The 21,763-nt window shown below is 47.7% G+C and overlaps 1 protein-coding gene across 1 annotated transcript in view; it reads left to right on the forward strand.

Moving 5' to 3' along the window:
- NOS3 (nitric oxide synthase 3) overlaps positions 1-21,763 on the forward strand; it is a gene marked incomplete at its 3' end in the record, with an annotated part of 183,459 nt that overhangs the window by 31,893 nt on the left and 129,803 nt on the right. Inside the window, exons 2-10 of the mRNA XM_082259052.1 lie at positions 9,307-9,406; positions 9,761-9,909; positions 13,862-14,024; positions 14,136-14,227; positions 14,478-14,619; positions 16,336-16,475; positions 16,565-16,739; positions 19,642-19,743; positions 21,078-21,272. Of these exons, the coding sequence (XP_082115178.1) occupies positions 9,307-9,406; positions 9,761-9,909; positions 13,862-14,024; positions 14,136-14,227; positions 14,478-14,619; positions 16,336-16,475; positions 16,565-16,739; positions 19,642-19,743; positions 21,078-21,272 (1,258 nt within the window). The remainder of the gene's footprint in view (positions 1-9,306; positions 9,407-9,760; positions 9,910-13,861; positions 14,025-14,135; positions 14,228-14,477; positions 14,620-16,335; positions 16,476-16,564; positions 16,740-19,641; positions 19,744-21,077; positions 21,273-21,763) is intronic.

Genomic DNA, 21,763 nt, shown 5'->3' on the forward strand with positions numbered 1-21,763 from the left:
ATATTGGAGGAGGGTGTATATTGGAGGAGGGTGTATATCGGAGGACGGTGTATATTGAAGGAGGGTGTATATTGGAGGATGGTGTATATTGGAGGACGGTGTATATTGGAGGACGGGGTGTATATTGGAGGACGGTGTATATTGGAGGAGGGTGTATATTGGAGGATGGGGTGTATATTGGAGGATGGGGTGTATATTGGAGGATGGTGTATATTGGAGGAGGGTGTATATTGGAGGATGGGGTGTATATTGGAGGATGGGGTGTATATTGGAGGATGGGGTGTATATTGGAGGAGGGTGTATATTGGAGGAGGGTGTATATTGGAGGACGGTGTATATTGGAGGACGGTGTATATTGGAGGAGGGTGTATTAAGGACTGTATACAAGTTGTACAGGACATGAGAGGTCCCTGATGGGAGACATATCCCCCCCCCCCTTCCCACCGCCCCTTTATATGAATTAGCAGCCAATCAGAGAGCAATGTGCAAAGAATGGATTATGGTCCCTTTCAGGGGCAGAAGAGGGTTCCTTTACCTGTGGTTGGGTCCCCCAAAAACTCCGGACCGCACATGTGTGTTCTGGAAGAATAAAACCTTTTCCATGGATTGTATGACTGCACAAATCACCCCCTCCCCCCCCCCCCCCAGATTATAGTACAGAGTATAGAGGGGTGTACATTGTATTATAGGGTACATGGGGTGGGGGATATAGGATGGAATGATACATTGGGGTGGGGGGTATAGGGTGGAATGATACATTGGGGTGGGGGATATAGGATGGAATGGTACATTGGGGGTGGGGGATATAGGATGGAATGATACATTGGGGTGAGGGTATAGGATGGAATGATACATTGGGGGTGGGGGATATAGGATGGAATGATACATTGGGGTGAGGGTATAGGATGGAATGATACATTGGGGGTGGGGGATATAGGATGGAATGATACATTGGGGGTGGGGGATATAGGATGGAATGATACATTGGGGGTGGGGGATATAGGGTGGAATGATACATTGGGGTGGGGGATATAGGATGGAATGATACATTGGGGGTGGGGGGTATAGGATGGAATGATACATTGGGGAGGGATATAGGATGGAATGACACATTGGGGGTGGGGGATATAGGGTGGAATGATACATTGGGGGTGGGGGATATAGGATGGAATGATACATTGGGGGTGGGGGATATAGGGTGGAATGATACATTGGGGGTGGGGGATATAGGATGGAATGATACATTGGGGTGGGGGGTATAGGATGGAATGATACATTGGGGTGGGGGGTATAGGATGGAATGATACATTGGGGGTGGGGGATATAGGATGGAATGATACATTGGGGGTATAGGATGGAATGATACATTGGGGGTGGGGGATATAGGATGGAATGATACATTGGGGGTGGGGGATATAGGATGGAATGATACATTGGGGGTGGGGGATATAGGGTGGAATGATACATTGGGGGTGGGGGATATAGGATGGAATGATACATTGGGGGTATAGGATGGAATGATACATTGGGGGTGGGGGGTATAGGGTGGAATGATACATTTGGGGTGGGGGATATAGGGTGGAATGATACATTGGGGGTATAGGATGGAATGATACATTGGGGTGGGGGGTATAGGGTGGAATGATACATTGGGGGTGGGGGATATAGGATGGAATGATACATTGGGGGTGGGGGATATAGGATGGAATGATACATTGGGGGTGGGGGATATAGGATGGAATGATACATTGGGGGTATAGGATGGAATGATACATTGGGGGTGGGGGATATAGGATGGAATGATACATTGGGGGTGGGGGATATAGGATGGAATGATACATTGGGGGTGGGGGATATAGGGTGGAATGATACATTGGGGGTGGGGGATATAGGGTGGAATGATACATTGGGGGTGGGGGGTATAGGATGGAATGATACATTGGGGTGGGGGATATAGGGTGGAATGATACATTGGGGGTGGGGGGTATAGGGTGGAATGATACATTGGGGTGGGGATATAGGATGGAATGATACATTGGGGGTGGGGGATATAGGATGGAATGATACATTGGGGGTGGGGGATATAGGATGGAATGATACATTGGGGGTGGGGGATATAGGATGGAATGATACATTGGGGGTATAGGATGGAATGATACATTGGGGGTGGGGGATATAGGATGGAATGATACATTGGGGGTGGGGGATATAGGATGGAATGATACATTGGGGGTGGGGGATATAGGGTGGAATGATACATTGGGGGTGGGGGATATAGGGTGGAATGATACATTGGGGGTGGGGGGTATAGGATGGAATGATACATTGGGGTGGGGGATATAGGGTGGAATGATACATTGGGGGTGGGGGGTATAGGGTGGAATGATACATTGGGGTGGGGATATAGGATGGAATGATACATTGGGGGTGGGGGATATAGGATGGAATGATACATTGGGGGTGGGGGATATAGGATGGAATGATACATTGGGGGTGGGGGGTATAGGGTGGAATGATACATTGGGGGTGGGGGGTATAGGATGGAATGATACATTGGGGAGGGATATAGGATGGAATGATACATTGGGGGTGGGGGATATAGGGTGGAATGATACATTGGGGTGGGGATATAGGATGGAATGATACATTGGGGGTGGGGGTATAGGATGGAATGATACATTGGGGTGGGGGGTATAGGGTGGAATGATACATTGGGGTGGGGGGTATAGGATGGAATGATACATTGGGGGTGGGGGATATAGGGTGGAATGATACATTGGGGTGGGGATATAGGATGGAATGATACATTGGGGGTGGGGGGTATAGGATGGAATGATACATTGGGGGTGGGGGGTATAGGATGGAATGATACATTGGGGTGGGGGATATAGGATGGAATGATACATTGGGGGTGGGGGATATAGGGTGGAATGATACATTGGGGGTGGGGGGTATAGGATGGAATGATACATTGGGGTGGGGGATATAGGATGGAATGATACATTGGGGGTGGGGGGTATAGGATGGAATGATACATTGGGGTGGGGGGTATAGGATGGAATGATACATTGGGGTGAGGGATATAGGATGGAATGATACATTGGGGTGGGGGATATAGGATGGAATGATACATTGGGGGTGGGGGGTATAGGATGGAATAATACATTGGGGTGAGGGTATAGGGTGGAATGATACATTGGGGTGGGGGGTATAGGATGGAATGATACATTGGGGTGGGGGGGATTATTGGACAGAATGGTACGGTGGATGGTGGTCTTCAGTGGTTTGGTCCTTTGTCTCAGGTAGTGTACTAATAGCCGTGTCTTGTGAGGATGGATCGGTGGGCTCTCCACCTTCGTCTCTTCCCCTCATCCAGGTGACATTTGGTCAGTCGGCTCATCATCATCATCATCATCATCATTCCTCCACATGATGACCACACAGCAGCGGGAAGTCAGGTATTGGTATTATTGCATCCATAGTTTTTTGCAATGCATTATGGGTGGTCTGTGCTAGAATGCGGTCCCATCCTGACTTCTCCCTAAACTCTGCAGTCTCCAGTATTCCATGTTCTCTGACATTGATCTACAGAAATCTAGAAAGGCTTTTGTACGATGTTCTGTTGTTGTTTAGTCGTGTCCGACTCTTCGGTGACCTCATGAACCATAGTACACCAGGCTTTTCTGTCCTCCACTGCCTCTCGGAGCTTGCTTACCTTCATGTTCATTGCTTTGATGATGCCATCCATCCATCTTGTTTCCTGTCGTCCTCGTCTCCTTTTCCCTCCATGTTTCCCAGCATCCGGGTCTTCTCCAATGACTCCTCTTATTAGGTGGCCAAAGTATTCAAGTTTTTTTTTTTGAAATTCTGTTTATTGAAGTTTTGAAAAACAACATTCAAAACCGAGCCGTGTGGGCATGCCCAGGCCCAACAATATAGAACCACAATAACAAGACCAACATAAAAATAAAAAACCCCCACCCACCCACCCCCCAACAAGGCTGTAGCTCCAAGAAGGTCCTGAGCTTCACAGGTCCGAGTACCGGCAGTCCAACAGACAGGTAAAGAATACAGCGTGGTCAGGGAAGCGCAAACAGTTCACACTAGCCTACATGGACAGGAACAACCTACTCATCAGCCAAAGACACAATGGGATCCGGAACGGAGGGCTCATCAGCAGTATCTGTAGCTTCCAACCACAGGTTCCAGACTTTGTGGAATTTATTGAGGCAACCCCTAAATTTGTAAACAGCTTTATACATTGGTACCATCGAATTCACTAAGGCCTTCCACTGTGATAGGGCCGCGGCCGCATCACCACCAACTTCCTAGCATAAAAGAGCAATAGTCCCAACAGGGTGCGAGTGGCAACAGAGTGTGCTAACGCATTCACAAGTCCCAGGATACAGGTCTCAATTCCGGCTGGGACAGTGATAGTAGTCAAACGGGTAATGAAACCCAAGACCTCAGACCAAAAGCTTTGCAGGGACGGACAGTGCCAGATCATATGGGCATAAGAAGGGGCGGTAGAGCCACACCGCCAGCAGACATCCGGGAAGTCGGGAGACACCCGATGCAATCTGGAAGGTATGAGGTGAAACCTATGCAGAATTTTGAATTGAACTAAGCGATCCCTTGAGGAAACCAAATGATTGAAGGGATAATCCCAGACATCTTCCCAGTCCTCTGGATCCAACTCCGGCACCTCCGCCACCCAGAACGCCTGCAACCCCTCCAGACCAACATGCACACTAGGCATCAGGGATCTGTATACGGAGTAGAGAGGTTTCTGAAGATCCTCATCCCGGAGAACCAGTTCCAAGACTGCCTGAGTCAAATCCGGGGAGGAACCCCCAAATTGAGTCTGAAAGGCATGGCGGAGTTGTAGGAATCGGAAAAAGTAAGAGTTGGGCAGATCAAAGTATTTGAGTTTCAGCTTCAGGATCCGTCCTTCCAGTGAATATTCAGGGTTGATTTCCTTCAGGAATGACTGGTTTGATCTTCTTGCCCTCCAAGGGAGTTTCAAGAGTTTTCTCCAACCCCAGAGTTCAAAAGCATCAATTCTCCGGCATTCAGTCTTCCTTATGGTCCAACCTTCACAGCCATAGGTTACTACTGGGAATAGCATAGCTCTGACTATACGGCACTTTGTCTGTAGGGTGAGGTCTCTGCTTTATATAATGTTGTCTAGGTTTGCCATTGCTTTCCTCCCGAGAAGCGTCTCCTAATTTCATGGCTACAGTCACCGTCTGCTGTGATCTTGGAGCCTAGGAAGATCACATCTTTCGCTGTTTCCATTTCTTCTCCTTCTATTTGCCAAGGAGTGATGGGATTGGTTGCCATGATCTTAGTTTTCTTAATGTTCAATTTCAGGCCAGCTTTTGCGCTCTCCTCTTTCACCTTCATTAGGAGACACCTTTGTTCTTCTTCACTTTCTGCCATTAGTGTGGTATTGTCTGCATATCTCAGGTTGTTGATATTTCTTAGATCTTTGTAGATCTTTATTCCGGCTTGTGATTCGTCAATCCCGGCATTTCACATATAAGTTGAATAAGTAGGGTGACAATATACATCCTTGCCGCACTCCATTCTCAGTTTAGAAGCAGTCATTCCATGTCCGGTTCCGCTACTTCCTGACTTGCATACAGATTTTTCAGAAGACTGGTAGGTAAGGAGGTCGGGTATTCCCATTTCTTTCAGTATTTGCCACATCTTGTTGTGATCCGCACAATGGAAGGCCTTACTGTAGTCAATAAAGCAGAAGTAGACATTTGTCTGGAACTCCCTTGCTTTCTCCATGATCCAGTGACTGTTGGCAATTTTGATCTCTAGTTCCTCTGCAACTCTGGTCCGGCCACATCTGGAGTATGCTGTCCAGTTCTGGGCACCGGTCCTCAGGAAGGATGTGCTGGAACTGGAGAGAGTCCAGAGAAGGGCAACAAAAATAATTAGGGGAATGGAGGACATCGGCTATGAGGAAAGACTACAAGCACTGAACCTATTCTCTCTGGAGAAGAGACGATGAGAGGGGGGATATGATATCAATGTACAAATACTGTACTGGTGACCCTGGCATAAGGAACAAACTATTCAGAGAAAGGGAATACAATAAGACACGTGGCCACTCACTAAAACTAGAGGAAAGGCGGTTTAACCTTAAAGTATGTAGGGGGTTCTTCACTGTAAGAACAGTAAGGATGTGGAATTCTCTTCCGCAAGCAGTGGTATCAGCAGGGAGCATTGATAGTTTCAAAAAACTATTAGATGGGCACCTTAAAGACCACAACATACAGGGGTATACAATGTACAACATACAGGGGTATACAATGTACAACATACAGGGGTATACAATGTACAGCATACAGGGGTATACAATGTGCAACATACAGGGGTATACAATGTACAGCATACAGGGGTATACAATGTGCAACATACAGGGGTATACAATGTACAACATACAGGGGTATACAATGTACAGCATACAGGGGTATACAATGTACAGCATACAGGGGTATACAATGTACAACATACAGGGGTATACAATGTACAACATACAGGGGTATACAATGTACAACATTCAAGGGGTATACAATGTACAACATACAGGGGTATACAATGTATAACATACAGGGGTATACAATGTACAGCATACAGGGGTATACAATGTACAACATAAAGGGGTATACAATGTACAACATACAGGGGGTATACAATGTACAACATACAGGGGTATACAATGTACAACATACAGGGGTATACAGTGTACAACATACAGGGGTATACAATGTATAACATACAGGGGTATACAATGTATAACATACAGGGGTATACAATGTATAACATACAGGGGTATACAATGTACAACATACAGGGGTATACAATGTACAACATACAAGGGTATACAATGTACAACATACAGGGGTATACAATGTACAACATACAGGGGTATACAATTGGCAGCCAGTGAACATCTAAACGATTCAGAGAAGGATTGGAGTGGCATGACTATCCATGTGCCTTCCTGAGGAGGGGAACTCACTGTGTTTTGAGGAGGAAAAGTGCTGACTATGACCCCAAGCACACCATCCTTACAGTCAGGCATGGAGGTGGAAACATGATGCTTTGGGGCAGTTTCTCTGCGAAAGGCCCTGGCCGACTTTGCCGCATTGAAGGCCAAGTCATGTTTTGCTTGGGGATCAAATACTTGTTTTACTCACTGAACTGCAACTCCATTTATAACATTTGTATCATGTGTTGTTTCTGGATTTTTGGTTGATATACTGTCTCTATCATATAAAATACACCTATGATAAAAATGATACACCCGACATTTCTTTGTAAGTGGGCAAACTTCTTCAGGGGATCAACTAATTATTTTCCCCCACTGTATGAGCCAATCTGTACACTTATTATAATGCTCCGCCTCCTCTCCGGCTGCTCAGGGGAGGGCCGATACACGCACAGCTTCAGTAATCTGGGCGGAAGGGCCGGGAGGCTAAGTGTGAGGCTTCTCATTGTACATTGGATGGAGGCTTCCAACAACTTTGACCAGGACTGGGTGCAGAGAAATTAAATTGTGCGCTAGAGAGGAGAACTCCCACTATGAACTGTCCAGATTGAGGATCTGATTGGCCCCCAGATATTAATGAGGTGACGTATGTCATTATTGAGAGTATTGTTATCTAATAAGATGAAGAGTACGGCTGGTCATAGCAGCCAATCAGAGAGCAATGTGCAGAGTACAGATAGTCATAGCAGCCAATCAGTGTTATTCACTGACCTGTTCTCACACTTGAAGGTAAAATGTGAACCTGGTTGCTATTGGTTACTGCGTTCTTCATCACTAAGTGCTGTCCTGGGACCCACATTCTCCTCCTCAGGAAGAGAGAGAGCGGAGACTCTGCCAGGACCCCCATTGTCCTCCTCAGGAAGAGAGACTGCTGAGATCTGCTGACTCAGCCTCTCTCCCTCCCGTCTCCATGCGTCATCTCCATCCTCCAAACAGGAGAACTGCCAACAACAGATGACATTTTCCAGGACCGAAGTCAACTGTCACATCTCCAAGCCCGGGTGACGAGGACATAGAGGCCCAAAGTACGAGGTGGGGGGTGAGGGGCGGCTGCCTCTGTTATATCATCTTTACTCCAGACCTTAGACTGGAATCAACCCCATGGAGTGATCGCCTCTATCTCCATGTACAACATGGTGGGGGTTGTACTCACCCAGGGCTCTAACATCCCCAATCCCCCCTCTGTTCCTCTGTTATACCCCAATCCCCCCTCTGTCCCTCTGCTATATCCCAATCTCCCCTCTGTCCCTCTATTATACCCCAACCCCCCCCCCCATACTTCTATTATACCCCAATCCCCCTCTGTCCCTCTATTATACCCCAATCCTCCCTCTGTCCCTCTATTATACCCCAATCTCCCCTCTGTCCCTCTATTATACCCCAACCCCCCCCCCATCCTTCTATTATACCCCAATCCTCCCTCTGTCCCTCTATTATACCCCAATCCCCCCTCTGTCCCTCTATTATACCCCAACCCCCCCCCCCATCCTTCTATTATACCCCAATCCTCCCTCTGTCCCTCTATTATACCCCAATCTCCCCTCTGTCCCCCTATTATACCCCAATCCTCCCTCTGTCCCTCTATTATACCCCAACCCCCCCCATCCTTCTATTATACACCAATCCTCCCTCTGTCCCTCTATTATACCCCAATCCCCCCTCTGTCCCTCTATTATTCCCCCATCCCCCTTCTGTCCCTCTATTATATCCCAATCCTCCCTCTGTCCCTCTATTATACCTCAATCCCCCCTCTGTCCCTCTATTATACCCCAGTCCCCCCCCCCCCCCTTAGTCTCAGCTGGTATTGGTAGCGGTCAGCAATGCACGAGACATGGGTAACCAGGAATGGTCCAATCAGGTTTCAGCAAGGTAACCCACAAACACAGTTGGAATGCTGGAGAACTTTGTACAGTCCATGGCATAAAGCAGAACATCTTCTCGTCTGAGCTCTACAAAGCCTCAGGGCTCCAGGAGCCAGGAGAAGAACTTATTCAGATCTGGGAAAACAAATATGATGTGTATGAGAGCACGCCCCTGAACCCTGCGCTCTGTGCGTAGCACGCCCCTCAAAGAGTTTGACACCCCTGCTCTAGTGGGATGAAATGTTTTTATATTGCTGATATTCCTCCCTTTTTTACCATTTTTCTATTTTTAGTAGAATGGTGTGAGTTGGTGAAGATGATTTCTGATTGGTTGTAATTCGTTCTTTGCCAAATAACCCCTATTGTGTCTTGTAGCAGCCAAGCCAACGGAACTCAGAACCAGAAATGTCTGCGGGTCAGGAACTGGGAGAACCGAACGCTGGCGTACGACACGCTGAACGTCCAAGCGGAGAAGGTAAGACAGACTGGCCATCTACAGGATCATACAACACCTTCCTCATTGGGAGCATAGAAGTCCCCTAGAACCTAACCTGAGATATAGAACCATAGAAATTTCCAGACTTTGCCAGGGACCGCTCTGGATAACCCAGGACTGTCCCTGGGAAATTTACCAGCTACGGGAATGCTAAGGACTAAAACCTCATTGGGAGGGGTATTACAAAGGCATTGGCCCCTCATGACATCCCAGTGTCAGCATGCGCTACATACATCGGCTCGTTATGATCACATGACATCATCACATCGCCAGCTTTCCCTACATGCACTCTGATGAAGTTGACATTTTGGATTTGTAATCTGTTTCTTATAGGATGTGGCCTGTACCAAAGCCCGATGTCTGGGCTCCAACATGTTTCCATCTCCAATGATGTGTCCTCCTCCACAAGAAGCAAAAAGTCCAGAAGAAATTCTTCCCAAGGCCAAAGACTTCATCAACCAGTACTACATCTCCATCAAAAGGTGACCAAATGGATTTTGTTTTTTTTACATCTCAACTTGATGGACTTTAACCACTTTAGGACCGGAGGATTTTCCTGATTAACGTCCAGGTCACTTTTTGCAACTTGGCACTGCGCGAATTTAACTGACAATTGCGCAGTCATGCAACGCCGTACTCAAATGAAATTTACGTCCTTTTTTCCCCACAAACAGAGCTTTCTTTTGGTGGTATTTGATCATCTCTGCGCTTTTCATTTTTTTGCGATATTAATAAAAAAACACGACAATTTTGAAAAAATAACAATATTTTTCTACTTTGACAGTTAAAAAATATCCAATATATTAAATTTTTGTCATATATTTTGGCCAAAATTTATTTAGCTCCATGTCTTTGACAAAAAAATTCTCAATGAGCGTATTTTTACCGCTTTAAGACCGGAAGATTTTACCCCATTCCTGACCAGGCCATATTTTGCGATTCGGCACTGCGTTACTTTAACGGACAATTGCGCAGTCGTGCGATGCTGTACCCAAATAAAATTTATGTCCTTTTCCCCCCACAAACAGAGCTTTCTTTTGGTGGTATTTGATCACCTGTGCGATGTTTACTTTTTGCGCTATAAACAAAAAAAATAGCGACAATTTTGAAAAAATAACAATATTTTCCACATTTTTTATATGAAATTCCTCCCAAAAGAATGTAAAAATCAATTTTTTTTTCCATTTTAGGCAAATTTGTTTTCTGCTATATATGTTTGGTAAAAATAATCATATTTTGATTGGTTTGCGCAAAAGTTATCGCAGCTACTAACTACGGGAAATTTATGTCATTTTTATTGTTTTTTTTTTTAACTAGTAATGGCGGCGATCAGCGATTTTTACATTGCGGCGGACAGATCGGACCCCTAACTGACATTTTTGACACTTTTGGGGGGACCAGTGACATTACTACAGTAATCAGTGCTATACATATGCACTGTTACTGTAAAAATGACACTGGCAGGGAAGGGGGTTAACTTTATTGGTGATCAAGGGATTAATGTATGCCTCATGCTTACTGACGTGTGTGGGGGGAAGGGACTGTGTGACACAGGGACAGATCGCAGGTTGAGCTATGCTGAATCCTGTGATCTGACCCTGTCTGTCACTTAGGAGATCTGCCTGCTGTGTTTACACAAGTGGGCGGATCTCCAGACTCGATTCCCCGACGATCGGGGAAGAGCGGCGGTGATCACCGCATCTCTTCCCCTGGCCCGACTCCCGCTGTGTCTGAATCACTGGGAGCGAGCCTCTGGCGGCGCGCGAGCGCCGCCCACAAGGGGAGGAGTCCAGCGACGTAGGTCTACGTCGCTGGACGATAGCGAGCCACTTTGCCGCAGTACGGTCAATGTGACCGGTCGGCAAGTGGTTAAAGTTTTTAAAATTCTTTCAGTTTTGGGTAAATTCTAGAAGAAACCACTGCTGACTTCTAGTGAACATTCTTCAGCATCAGGAGTGAGACTAGGCAGCATATTAACCTTAGTGGTGGAGATCAACCGCCAGTGTCAACCTAAAAGCTAAACCACTTTTTTGGTGGTCTAGCAGGAGGTCAGGAATATGCTGTACATGACTGGGTAACATGGAGGACGTGTCTTCTAATCCTCCACCTGTCGTGAGAATTCATCATCATGTGAACACTCACACCTGTTCTTCAGCCATGTCTTCATATTATCAGTATCCAGATATGTAAATGCTCCATTCTGAGCACCGTGTCTCGTCTGTGGATGTTGGCTGTTTTTCAATAACTATTCAAATAACTATTAGGCAGATCTTCTTCATGGTGACAGAATAGGAAGTATAAGTCATGAGAAAATGTAGACCATGGAAACCCATCGATTACTCGCCAAAGTCATTATGTTACTGTGACAGGAGTCACTTTGATCATGGGGGTTGTGAACCCCAAATTCCTTTAAAGAGGTTGGGAGGCACCATGTCCAGCCTTGTGTCGCTTTCTTATGTTTAAGTCACCCTGCATCTTTTATGGATGCAGGGTGACCGGGAGGGTGGTGTACACTGAGAATATGGTTTGGACTACTTCAAATGGGACAGTAATATACATTACCAGTATCTCTCAGGAAATATGGAGATCTATCTTATTCCTATACACTGTAAGGCACAGGAAGTGCAACTCCTAATTTGGGCGTCCAGGAACTACGAGAGACACCATGTCTGCTAATAAATGTGTATTAGCTGCAGAGAGAGGGGGGGGGGTTGTTTCCAGCAGCCCCTCCTAAAGAATGTCTACTGATTAACTAAGTGCTTTTGTCTAAAATAGGACAGTATGTTAATTGGGTCTGAGACTATTGATAAGTATGTTAATGAGCTCACCTGGCTGTCTACTAAGGGATGTAATTACACAGTCATTGTTCATGTGGTATTCTCAAAGTATATATAAATGCTGTGTTTCTTTCAATGAAGAAGAAGAGAGTTATTCTCACTTGACCTCAATACGGAGCCTTGTCTCGTACTTGGGGGGGGGGGGGGGGATAATTTGTATGGGCTTCATGTATGGCGGATTGGAGTGGTCGATAGCTGTCCTGGTGTTCGGGAGCGGATTATCCTAGACGACTGTAACCCCTTTCATACTTTGGGGTGTCGTTACGTTCTGTTAGTTGGCTTTTGGACTACCAAAAGAACTGTGAGAATTTGTGGTATTGGTATCTTAGTGGATTTCTCAGTGCATAAGTCTGGGTTTGATTCATCTGATTGGTTTCTATAAAGAATTCATGTTGATGGACTCGTAGATACAACATCATTTATATCTGGTCAGTATTATTATTATTATTATTATACAGGATTTATTTAGCGCCGACAGTTTACGCAGCACTTTACAACTTGAGGGTAGACAGTACAACTACAATACACTTTAATACAGGGGGAATCAGAGGGCCCTGCTCGTTAGAGCTTACAATCTAAGAGGGGCGGTCAAGAAATACAAGAGGTAATAACTGTGGGGTATGGGCTGATGGAGAAAATAAGAGTACAGTTGTTAGGTGGTTGCCAGATAGGCTTCTCTGAAGAGATGAGTTTTCAGGGATCGTCTGAAAGTAGACAAAGTAGGCGATAGTCGGACAGATGGGGGTAGAGCATTCCAGAGGATTCGAGAAGCTCGGAAGAAGTCCTGGAGGCGAGCATGGGAAGTGGTTACAAGGGAGCTAGAGAGCAGGAGGTCCTGGGAGGAACGAAGAGAACGAGTTGGTCGGTATTTTGAGACCAGATTAGTGACGTTGCTGGGCACCAAGTTATGGATGGCTTTGTAGGTTATGGTTGGTAACTTGAATTTAATTTGTTGGTTGAGTGGCAGCCAATGGAGGGGTTGGCAAAGAGGGGTGGCAGACACAGAGCGGTTTGCAAGGTGGATGAGCCTGGCAGCAGCGTTCATGATGGACTGAAGGGGGGAGGAGTCTTTTTAAAGGTAAGCCAATGAGAAGGGAGTTGCAGTAATCGAGACGAGAGATGACCAGGGAGTGGATTTGAAGCATTGTGGTATCATTGGTTAGGAAGGGACGTATCTTGGAGATGATGCGGAGGTTGAGGACAGTGACTGGATGTGTGGCTGAAAGCATGGTTCAGAGTCCAGGATTATACCGAGGACCTTGGCATGGGTGGACGGGTTGATAGTTGAGCCGTTGATGTTGACAGAGAAATCAGGGGAAGAGGACCGTGGGGGAGGAAATACCATGAGCTCGGATTTGGATTGGTTGAGTTTGAGGAAGTGATGGGACATCCAGGCTGATATGTCTGTTAGTAAGTTGGTGATGGGTGAGGAGACTGAAGGAGTGAGCTGAGGGGTGGAGAGATAGATTTGGGTGTCATCAGCGTAGATATGATATTTAAAGCCATGGGAGGCAATCAGCTGACCCAGGGAGGAGGTGTAGAGGTCAGTAGAATGTTATCTTCAGGCTCTCCATGATGGTCCTTATTCCTCTTCCAGGGCCCAGTCCAAGGCACACACAGAGCGTCTAAAGGAGGTTGAGCAGGAGATAATGTCCACAGGAACCTACCAACTCAAGGAGACGGAACTGATCTTTGGAGCAAAGCAGGCGTGGCGAAACGCGTCCCGATGTGTGGGCCGGATACAGTGGTCAAAGCTCCAGGTGAGAAGAGCACACAGGCTTTGATCTTGAGGAAATTTGATGGAATGAATCCTAGTCTGACAAATTGTTCATGTCTCTCCATTTATTATGGTGGTTTGTATTCCCTCTCAGTTGTTTGATGCCCGAGATTGCAGGACCACCCATGAGATGTTCACCAACATCTGCAACCACATCAAGTACGCCACAAACAAAGGCAACATCAGGTACGATGTCCACCAATCTCCATCAACAATCTACACACAATGCAACCCCCTGTAACCTCTTCATGCCCAAGTGTTTGCTTTGTCCATGGCAGACTTATCTCTACATACAAGGGACTTGGTAGATCCCACCGTAAATTCTGAGTAATTCTATTCCCATTTTTGTCTTTTTGATTTTCATTGAAGAGAAGTCTGTTTGATGGAGCTTCTGTCCCCCCAATGATCTCACAATGTCTCATCGCCTTTCTTCCAGGTCAGCCATCACCATTTTCCCACAGAGAAAAGATGGAAGCTCAGATTTCCGGATATGGAACAGTCAGCTGATCCGATACGCGGGGTATACGCAGCAAGACGACACAGTGGTGGGGGATCCAGCCAACGTGGAGCTAACCGAGGTGGGATTTCTCATATTCCCTCTAAGTCTGGCCATAGATGACTAAAGATGGGGCAATATCTGCTCTGCAGTTATAGAACCCTCATCCAGTTCCTCCATAGCCTTCTGTTTCATCCACCTCCTCACAACTCTCCTCTCCTTACAATAATAATATATCTCTCAGCATCCCCCACCACCGTTGCCTATTACTACAACCTCTCCATGTGACCTTATCCACTAAGCCACCACTTCACATGTATGTCACTTCTCATGAGTCTACCAATTCCATTTCCAACATCCTTCAATACTAATCAGCCATCTTGCTGCTCTCGGTCTTTAAGCACTAACTTTACTATGTTTTAACTTCTCTTGCTGTCTGTTGGAAGCCATCCTCAAGAGCCTAGCCAGTTCCCGCCATCGGTGGCCTGGGCCAGTTGCTGCCATCAGTGGCCCAGGCCAAATGCTGCCATCAGTGGCCCGGGCCAGTGGCTGCCATCGGTGGCCCAGGCCAGTTCCCGCCATCCATGGCCTGGGCCAGTTCCCGCCATCAGTAGCCCGGGCCAGTTCCCGCCATCAGTAGCCTGGGCCAGTTCCCGCCATCAGTAGCCCGGGCCAATTCCCGCCATCAGTAGCCCGGGCCAATTCCCGCCATCAGTAGCCCGGGCCAATTCCCGTCATCAGTAGCCCGGGCCAATTTTCGCCATTAGTAGCCTAGGCCAGTTCCTGCCATCAGTAGCCCGGGCCAGTTTCTGCCATCAGTAGCCCGGGCCAGTTGCTGCCATTGGTGGCCTGGCCAGTTCCCACCATTGGTGGCCTGGCTAGTTCCCGCCATCGGTTGCCCGGGCCAGTTCCCGCCATCAGTAGCCCGGGCCAGTTCCCGCCATCAGTAACCTGGGCCAATTCCCGCCATGAGTAGCCCGGGCCAATTCCCGCCATCAGTAGCCTGGGCCAGTTCCTGCCATCAGTAGCCCGGGCCAGTTCCCGCCATCAGTAGCCCGGGCCAGTTGCTGCCATCAAAGGCCCGAGCCAGTTCCCGCATCGGTGGTCCGGGCCAGTTCCTGCCATCGGTGGCCGGGCCAGTTCCCGCCATCAGTAGCCCGGGCCAGTTGCCGCCATCGGTGGCCGGTCCAGTTCCCGCCATCAGTAGCCCGGGCCAGTTGCTGCCATTGGTGGCCCGGGCCAGTTCCCACCATTGGTGGCTTGGCCAATTGCTGCCATCGGTGGCTGGGCCAGTTCCAATTTCTTTGTAATTACACTGACCCCATGTGTCACCTTCCTTGAACTCTGCCCACTAATCTTTCCCAATCCATCACTGAGCACCCTTCCTCTGCCCTCTTCACTGCTCTTTGCACCCCTCTGATGCCCTCCACACACTTCACTGCATTCCTCGTAGTCCACAAATATACAAAGGGATTGACCGCACTCCAATTGGCAAGAAATCCAACAAAGTTTATTGATCTAAATCCATAGTAAAAGGTATCACAGCTCTGAGAGGCAGGGGGCAGGATGTTAACGGGTTTCATGCAATATGGGCTTAATCATAGCAAGATAATCATATGTCCTGATTAAGCGCATGTTGCATGAAACACGTTATCAGTGCCAATCCAGCCATCAGTGTGCCCTGTCCTTTCACAAATGCTGGAACTGTTAGACTCCATGTTTGCTGTCCCATGTTGTCATTCCTCATCTGTTCACCAATAGGTTTAATCTTCTCATATACCCATCATTCCCTCTACAGCTCTGCGTTCAGCTTGGCTGGAAGCCAAAAGGTGGAAGATTTGACGTGTTACCTCTCCTGCTGCAAGCCAATGGGGACGACCCGAAACTCTTTGAGATTCCTCCAGAACTCATTCAGGAGGTGCCCCTTCGACACCCACAGTGAGTGCTGGGCCCCCAGTGCCTGTAACATGTTGGATTTCTGTGATGAAGCTCCAGTCTAACGTTGGTTCATCTTTCTCCTCCCCCAGATATGAATGGTTCGCAGACCTGGGGTTGAAGTGGTACGCCTTACCCGCTGTCAGCAGCCTCCTCCTAGAGATTGGAGGTCTGGAGTTCCCGGCGGTGCCATTTAATGGCTGGTATATGAGCACCGAGATTGGGATGCGGAACCTGTGTGACTCCTCCCGATACAACATTTCCGAGGTCAGGGGCCCCTACCATGGTGGGGATTCTGCTATTATCTGGGCTATTCAGAATGGGGGATTCAACTCTCAGCAACAGCAGACAATAAGTAAAAATCAGATTTCTAGGAGAGGAAGTGAGGATGTCCGCTATGTGTCATATGTCCACTGCAGCCAGAATCAGCAGCATTTTCACACTGCCTCCATGTAGAACCATATACACTCACCCCCCCCCCCCTATATACTCACCGGACACTTTATTAGGTACACCTTGCTAGTAGTGGGTTGGACCCCCTTTTGCCTTCATTCATGGTGGCAGAGATACAACAAGGTGTGGGAAACTTTCCTCAGAGATTTTCCTCCATAGTGACATGATAGCATCACGGAGTTGCTGCAGATTTGTTGGCTGCACATCCATGATGCCAATCTCCCATTCCACCACATCCCAAAGGTGCTCTATTGGATGAGATGTGGTGAGTGTGGAGGCCATTGGAGGACCTATTAATGGATTGGGGTTCATGCAGGTAGCAGGAGTGGCGGGAATATGTAGAATGAAGGAAAGGCCCCGTACTGATGATGAAATATTGTAATATAAAGGTCACAGCAATGAATAAAGTGATTGGATCCTGGAGGAGATGTGAGCTCTGAGGACCTTCACCTGGCTGCCCATCTTCCATCTTCTCCTTCAATGAAGTTCCTCCTTCCTGCCCTATGAGCTGGTGGTAAATGACTGACATCACTATCAATCTGCCAACATTGAGATCATGGCATCACTGGCTCCATGCCAACACTGAGATCATGGCATCACTGGCTACATGCCAACACTGAGATCATGGCATCACTGGCTACACGCAACACTGTGATCATGGCATCACTGGCTACATGCCAACGCTGTGATCATGGCATCAATGGCTACATGCCAACACTGAGATCATGGCATCAATGGCTACATGCCAACACTGAAATCATGGCATCAATGGCTACATGCCAACACTGAGATCATGGCATCACTGGCTACACGCAACACTGTGATCATGGCATCACTGGCTACATGCCAACGCTGTGATCATGGCATCAATGGCTACATGCCAACACTGAGATCATGGCATCAATGGCTACATGCCAACACTGAGATCATGGCATCAATGGCTACATGCCAACACTGAGGTCATGGCATCACTGGCTACACACCAACACTGAGATCATGGCATCAATGGCTACATGCCAACACTGAGATCATGGCATCAATGGCTACATGCCAACACTGAGATCATGGCATCAATGGCTACATGCCAACACTGAGATCATGGCATCACTGGCTACACGCAACACTGTGATCATGGCATCACTGGCTACATGCCAACGCTGTGATCATGGCATCACTGGCTACATGCCAACGCTGTGATCATGGCATCAATGGCTACATGCCAACACTGAGATCATGGCATCAATGGCTACATGCCAACACTGAGACCATGGCATCAATGGCTACATGCCAACACTGAGATCATGGCATCACTGGCTACACGCAACACTGTGATCATGGCATCACTGGCTACATGCCAACGCTGTGATCATGGCATCAATGGCTACATGCCAACACTGAGATCATGGCATCAATGGCTACATGCCAACACTGAGATCATGGCATCAATGGCTACATGCCAACACTGAGATCATGGCATCACTGGCTACACACCAACACTGAGATCATGGCATCAATGGCTACATGCCAACACTGAGATCATGGCATCAATGGCTACATGCCAACACTGAGATCATGGCATCAATGGCTATATGCCAACACTGAGATCATGGCATCACTGGCTACATGCCAACACTGAGATCATGGCTTTACTGGCTACACACCAACACTGAGATCATGGCATCACTGGCTACACACAACACTGAGATCATGGCATCACTGGCTACACGCCAAAACTGAGATCATGGCATCAATGGCTACACGCCAACACTGAGATCATGGCATCAATGGCTATATGCCAACACTGAGATCATGGCATCACTGACTACACGCCAAAACTGAGATCATGGCATCAATGGCTACACGCCAACACTGAGATCATGGCATCAATGGCTATATGCCAACACTGAGATCATGGCATCACTGGCTACATGCCAACACTGAGATCATGGCTTTACTGGCTACACACCAACACTGAGATCATGGCATCACTGGCTACACGCAACACTGTGATCATGGCATCACTGGCTACACGCCCACACTGTGATCATGGCATCACTGGCTACACGCCAACACTGAGATCATGGCATTACTGGCTCCATGCCAACACTGAGATCATGGCATCACTGGCTACACGCAACACTGAGATCATGGCATCACTGGCTACACGCAACACTGAGATCATGGCATCACTGGCTACACGCAACACTGAGATCATGGCATCACTGGCTACACGCAACACTGAGATCATGGCATCACTGGCTACACACCAACATTGTGATCATGGCATCACTGGTAACATCTTCTCTATGACTCCTGGTAATCTGGTCCAGCTGACCCCATTATTGGGTCCATGACTCTGTGCTATGTGAATTGTAGCTCAGGGGCTCACACTTTGGACCCCACCCTAGCCCCCTCTCTGTCTAGAACATATATGATCTACATTGTCTGTACATTCTAGATATAGTTCATGGATCACCTCTATAATCCCCCAGCACGGAGCTGTATGCAGGAAATGCTTCTTCTAGACCCGTGTCATAGAACATGCAGATCATGGATAGCAAATACCCAGAATTCCCCTATTATTGTCCGTGGTGCCAATCAGTTATATTTTTATTTTATTTTTATTTTTTTCATGTTTTACAATACATATAAAAAAATTCACTTGTTTTTGGATTTTAGGTCCTTTTAATATTTTAGACATTTTCTGTGATTGTAGGACGTGGCTAAACGCCTGGGCTTGGACACCAAGAAAACGTCATCTCTGTGGAAGGACCGGGCAGCTCTGGAGATAAACATCGCCGTCCTGTACAGTTACCAGGTACCATAATATCAAAGCAGCCGTGTGTGTGCCGGCTGACGCCCTCCCCATGTGCCTGCTGACACCCTCCCCATGTTCCGGCTGACACCCTCCCCATGTGCCGGCTGACACCCTCCCCATGTGCCGGCTGACGCCCTCCCCATGTTCCGGCTAATGCCCTCCCCCTGTGTTGGCTGACGCCATCCCCATGTGCCTGCTAACACCCCTCCTGTGCCGGCTGATGCCCCTCTCCATGTGCCGGTTGACACCCTCTCCATTTGTCTGCTAACGCCCCTCCTGTGCCGGCTGACGCCCTCCCCATGTGCCTGCTTGCACCCTCTCCATGTTCCGGCTGACGCCCTCCCCATGTGCCTGCTTACACCCTCTCCATGTGCCGGCTGACACCCTCTCCATGTGCCTGCTTACACCCTCTCCATGTGCCGGCTGACACCCTCTCCATGTGCCTGCTGACACCCTCTCCATGTGCCGGCTGACACCCTCTCCATGTGCCTGCTAACACCCCTCCTGTGCGGCTAACGCCCTCCCCATGTGCCTGCTTACACCCTCCCCATGTGCCTGCTTACACCCTCCCCATGTGTCGGCTGACACCCTCTCCATGTGTCGGCTGACACCCTCTCCATGTGTCGGCTGACACCCTCTCCGTGTGCCAGATGACACCCTCTCTATGTGTCGGATGACACCCTCCCCATGTGTCAGCTGATGCCCCTCCTGTGCCAGCTGACTTCCTCCCCATGTGCCTGCTGATGCCCCTCGTGTGCTGGCTGACCACTCCTGACTTACTGTAACAGTAGAAAAGGTCTGACCATTCCCTGTCTCAGGTGTACAAATGATCTGAAGTATTAAAAAGCAATCACATGGGGAGAATAACCCAGAATTACAAACTTAGAGAGACTGCAGCTTTTATATTGTGAAGGAGCGTTTACCCCAGATGAAATCTATCCCGAGAATCGGACATGGTGTCCAGCTGTCTGATACGGGGCCAATCTCATATTTTTGTCGGAATGGATTCGCATTCACATCAATAGGATTGCTAAAAAATTCAAAGCAAGTGGATGCAGCTCAGAAGAAGGTCAGAACCAAGTCCAAAGCCCTTAGATATAGACCCTTCTAGTGTATTTGGGTGGGGCTCTGTCAGGAAATTAATAATTAATAATTCCTTTCACTGTGTATTTCTCAATATTATCAGATGGATTGACCGTTACATTTAGTTACAGTTAGGTTGGTGCTGTAGCGTGGCTCAGCAGCCATCTTTAGGAAATGCAGTCCAATGATCTGCTTGCGTTTTGTCCAACTAAAGTTTCACATGTCTCATAATGAATCTGTCTGTCTCGTAGAGTGATAAAGTCACCATTGTAGACCACCATGCCGCTACAGAGTCCTTCATGAAGCATCTGGAACATGAGACCCGCCTGCGAGGAGGCTGCCCAGCAGATTGGGTGTGGATTGTACCTCCGATGTCTGGAAGTCTGACCCCCGTATTTCACCAGGAGATGGTCAACTACCAACTGTCCCCTTCCTTTCTCTATCAGGTACCAAAGCCCTGAGATAGCACTGATGAGGAGATTGAAGAATGCAGCTCAGTTATCTAGCTCTAATAGATATCTAGTACTCACTAACTTAAGCCCCGTACACACGCAACGATTATCGGCCGACCGATCGTCCGTCTTTTGTCCAGAGTTGTGTTTTGTTGGTTGGAATGTGCCTAGACTGCACACAAATTTTTTTGCCCAACAAAATTCTACTTCAGAAGTGATGTCATGTGTTGGTTTGCTTTCTTTGTGTTCTTTCTTCTCTGAGCATGCCCAGACTTGCTGATCAGATTTTTCCCTGTCGAAATCTGTACTGACTGCACGAAAATCGGACGTGTATTGATGGCGGACAAAAATTTTATAGCCTGCACACCAGGATTTTTTCGGCCGAAAAGTCGGAGTCAGTTGTCAGAAGCATCATACTAACAAGCCGAAAATCGGCAGATCGGTCGTCGGATGAAAATTCCCTGTCGATTTTCGACGCGTGTGTA

The sequence above is a fragment of the Pelophylax lessonae genome (assembly GCF_965119305.1).
Source record: "Pelophylax lessonae genome assembly, chromosome: 5".
NCBI lineage: Eukaryota > Metazoa > Chordata > Amphibia > Anura > Ranidae > Pelophylax > Pelophylax lessonae.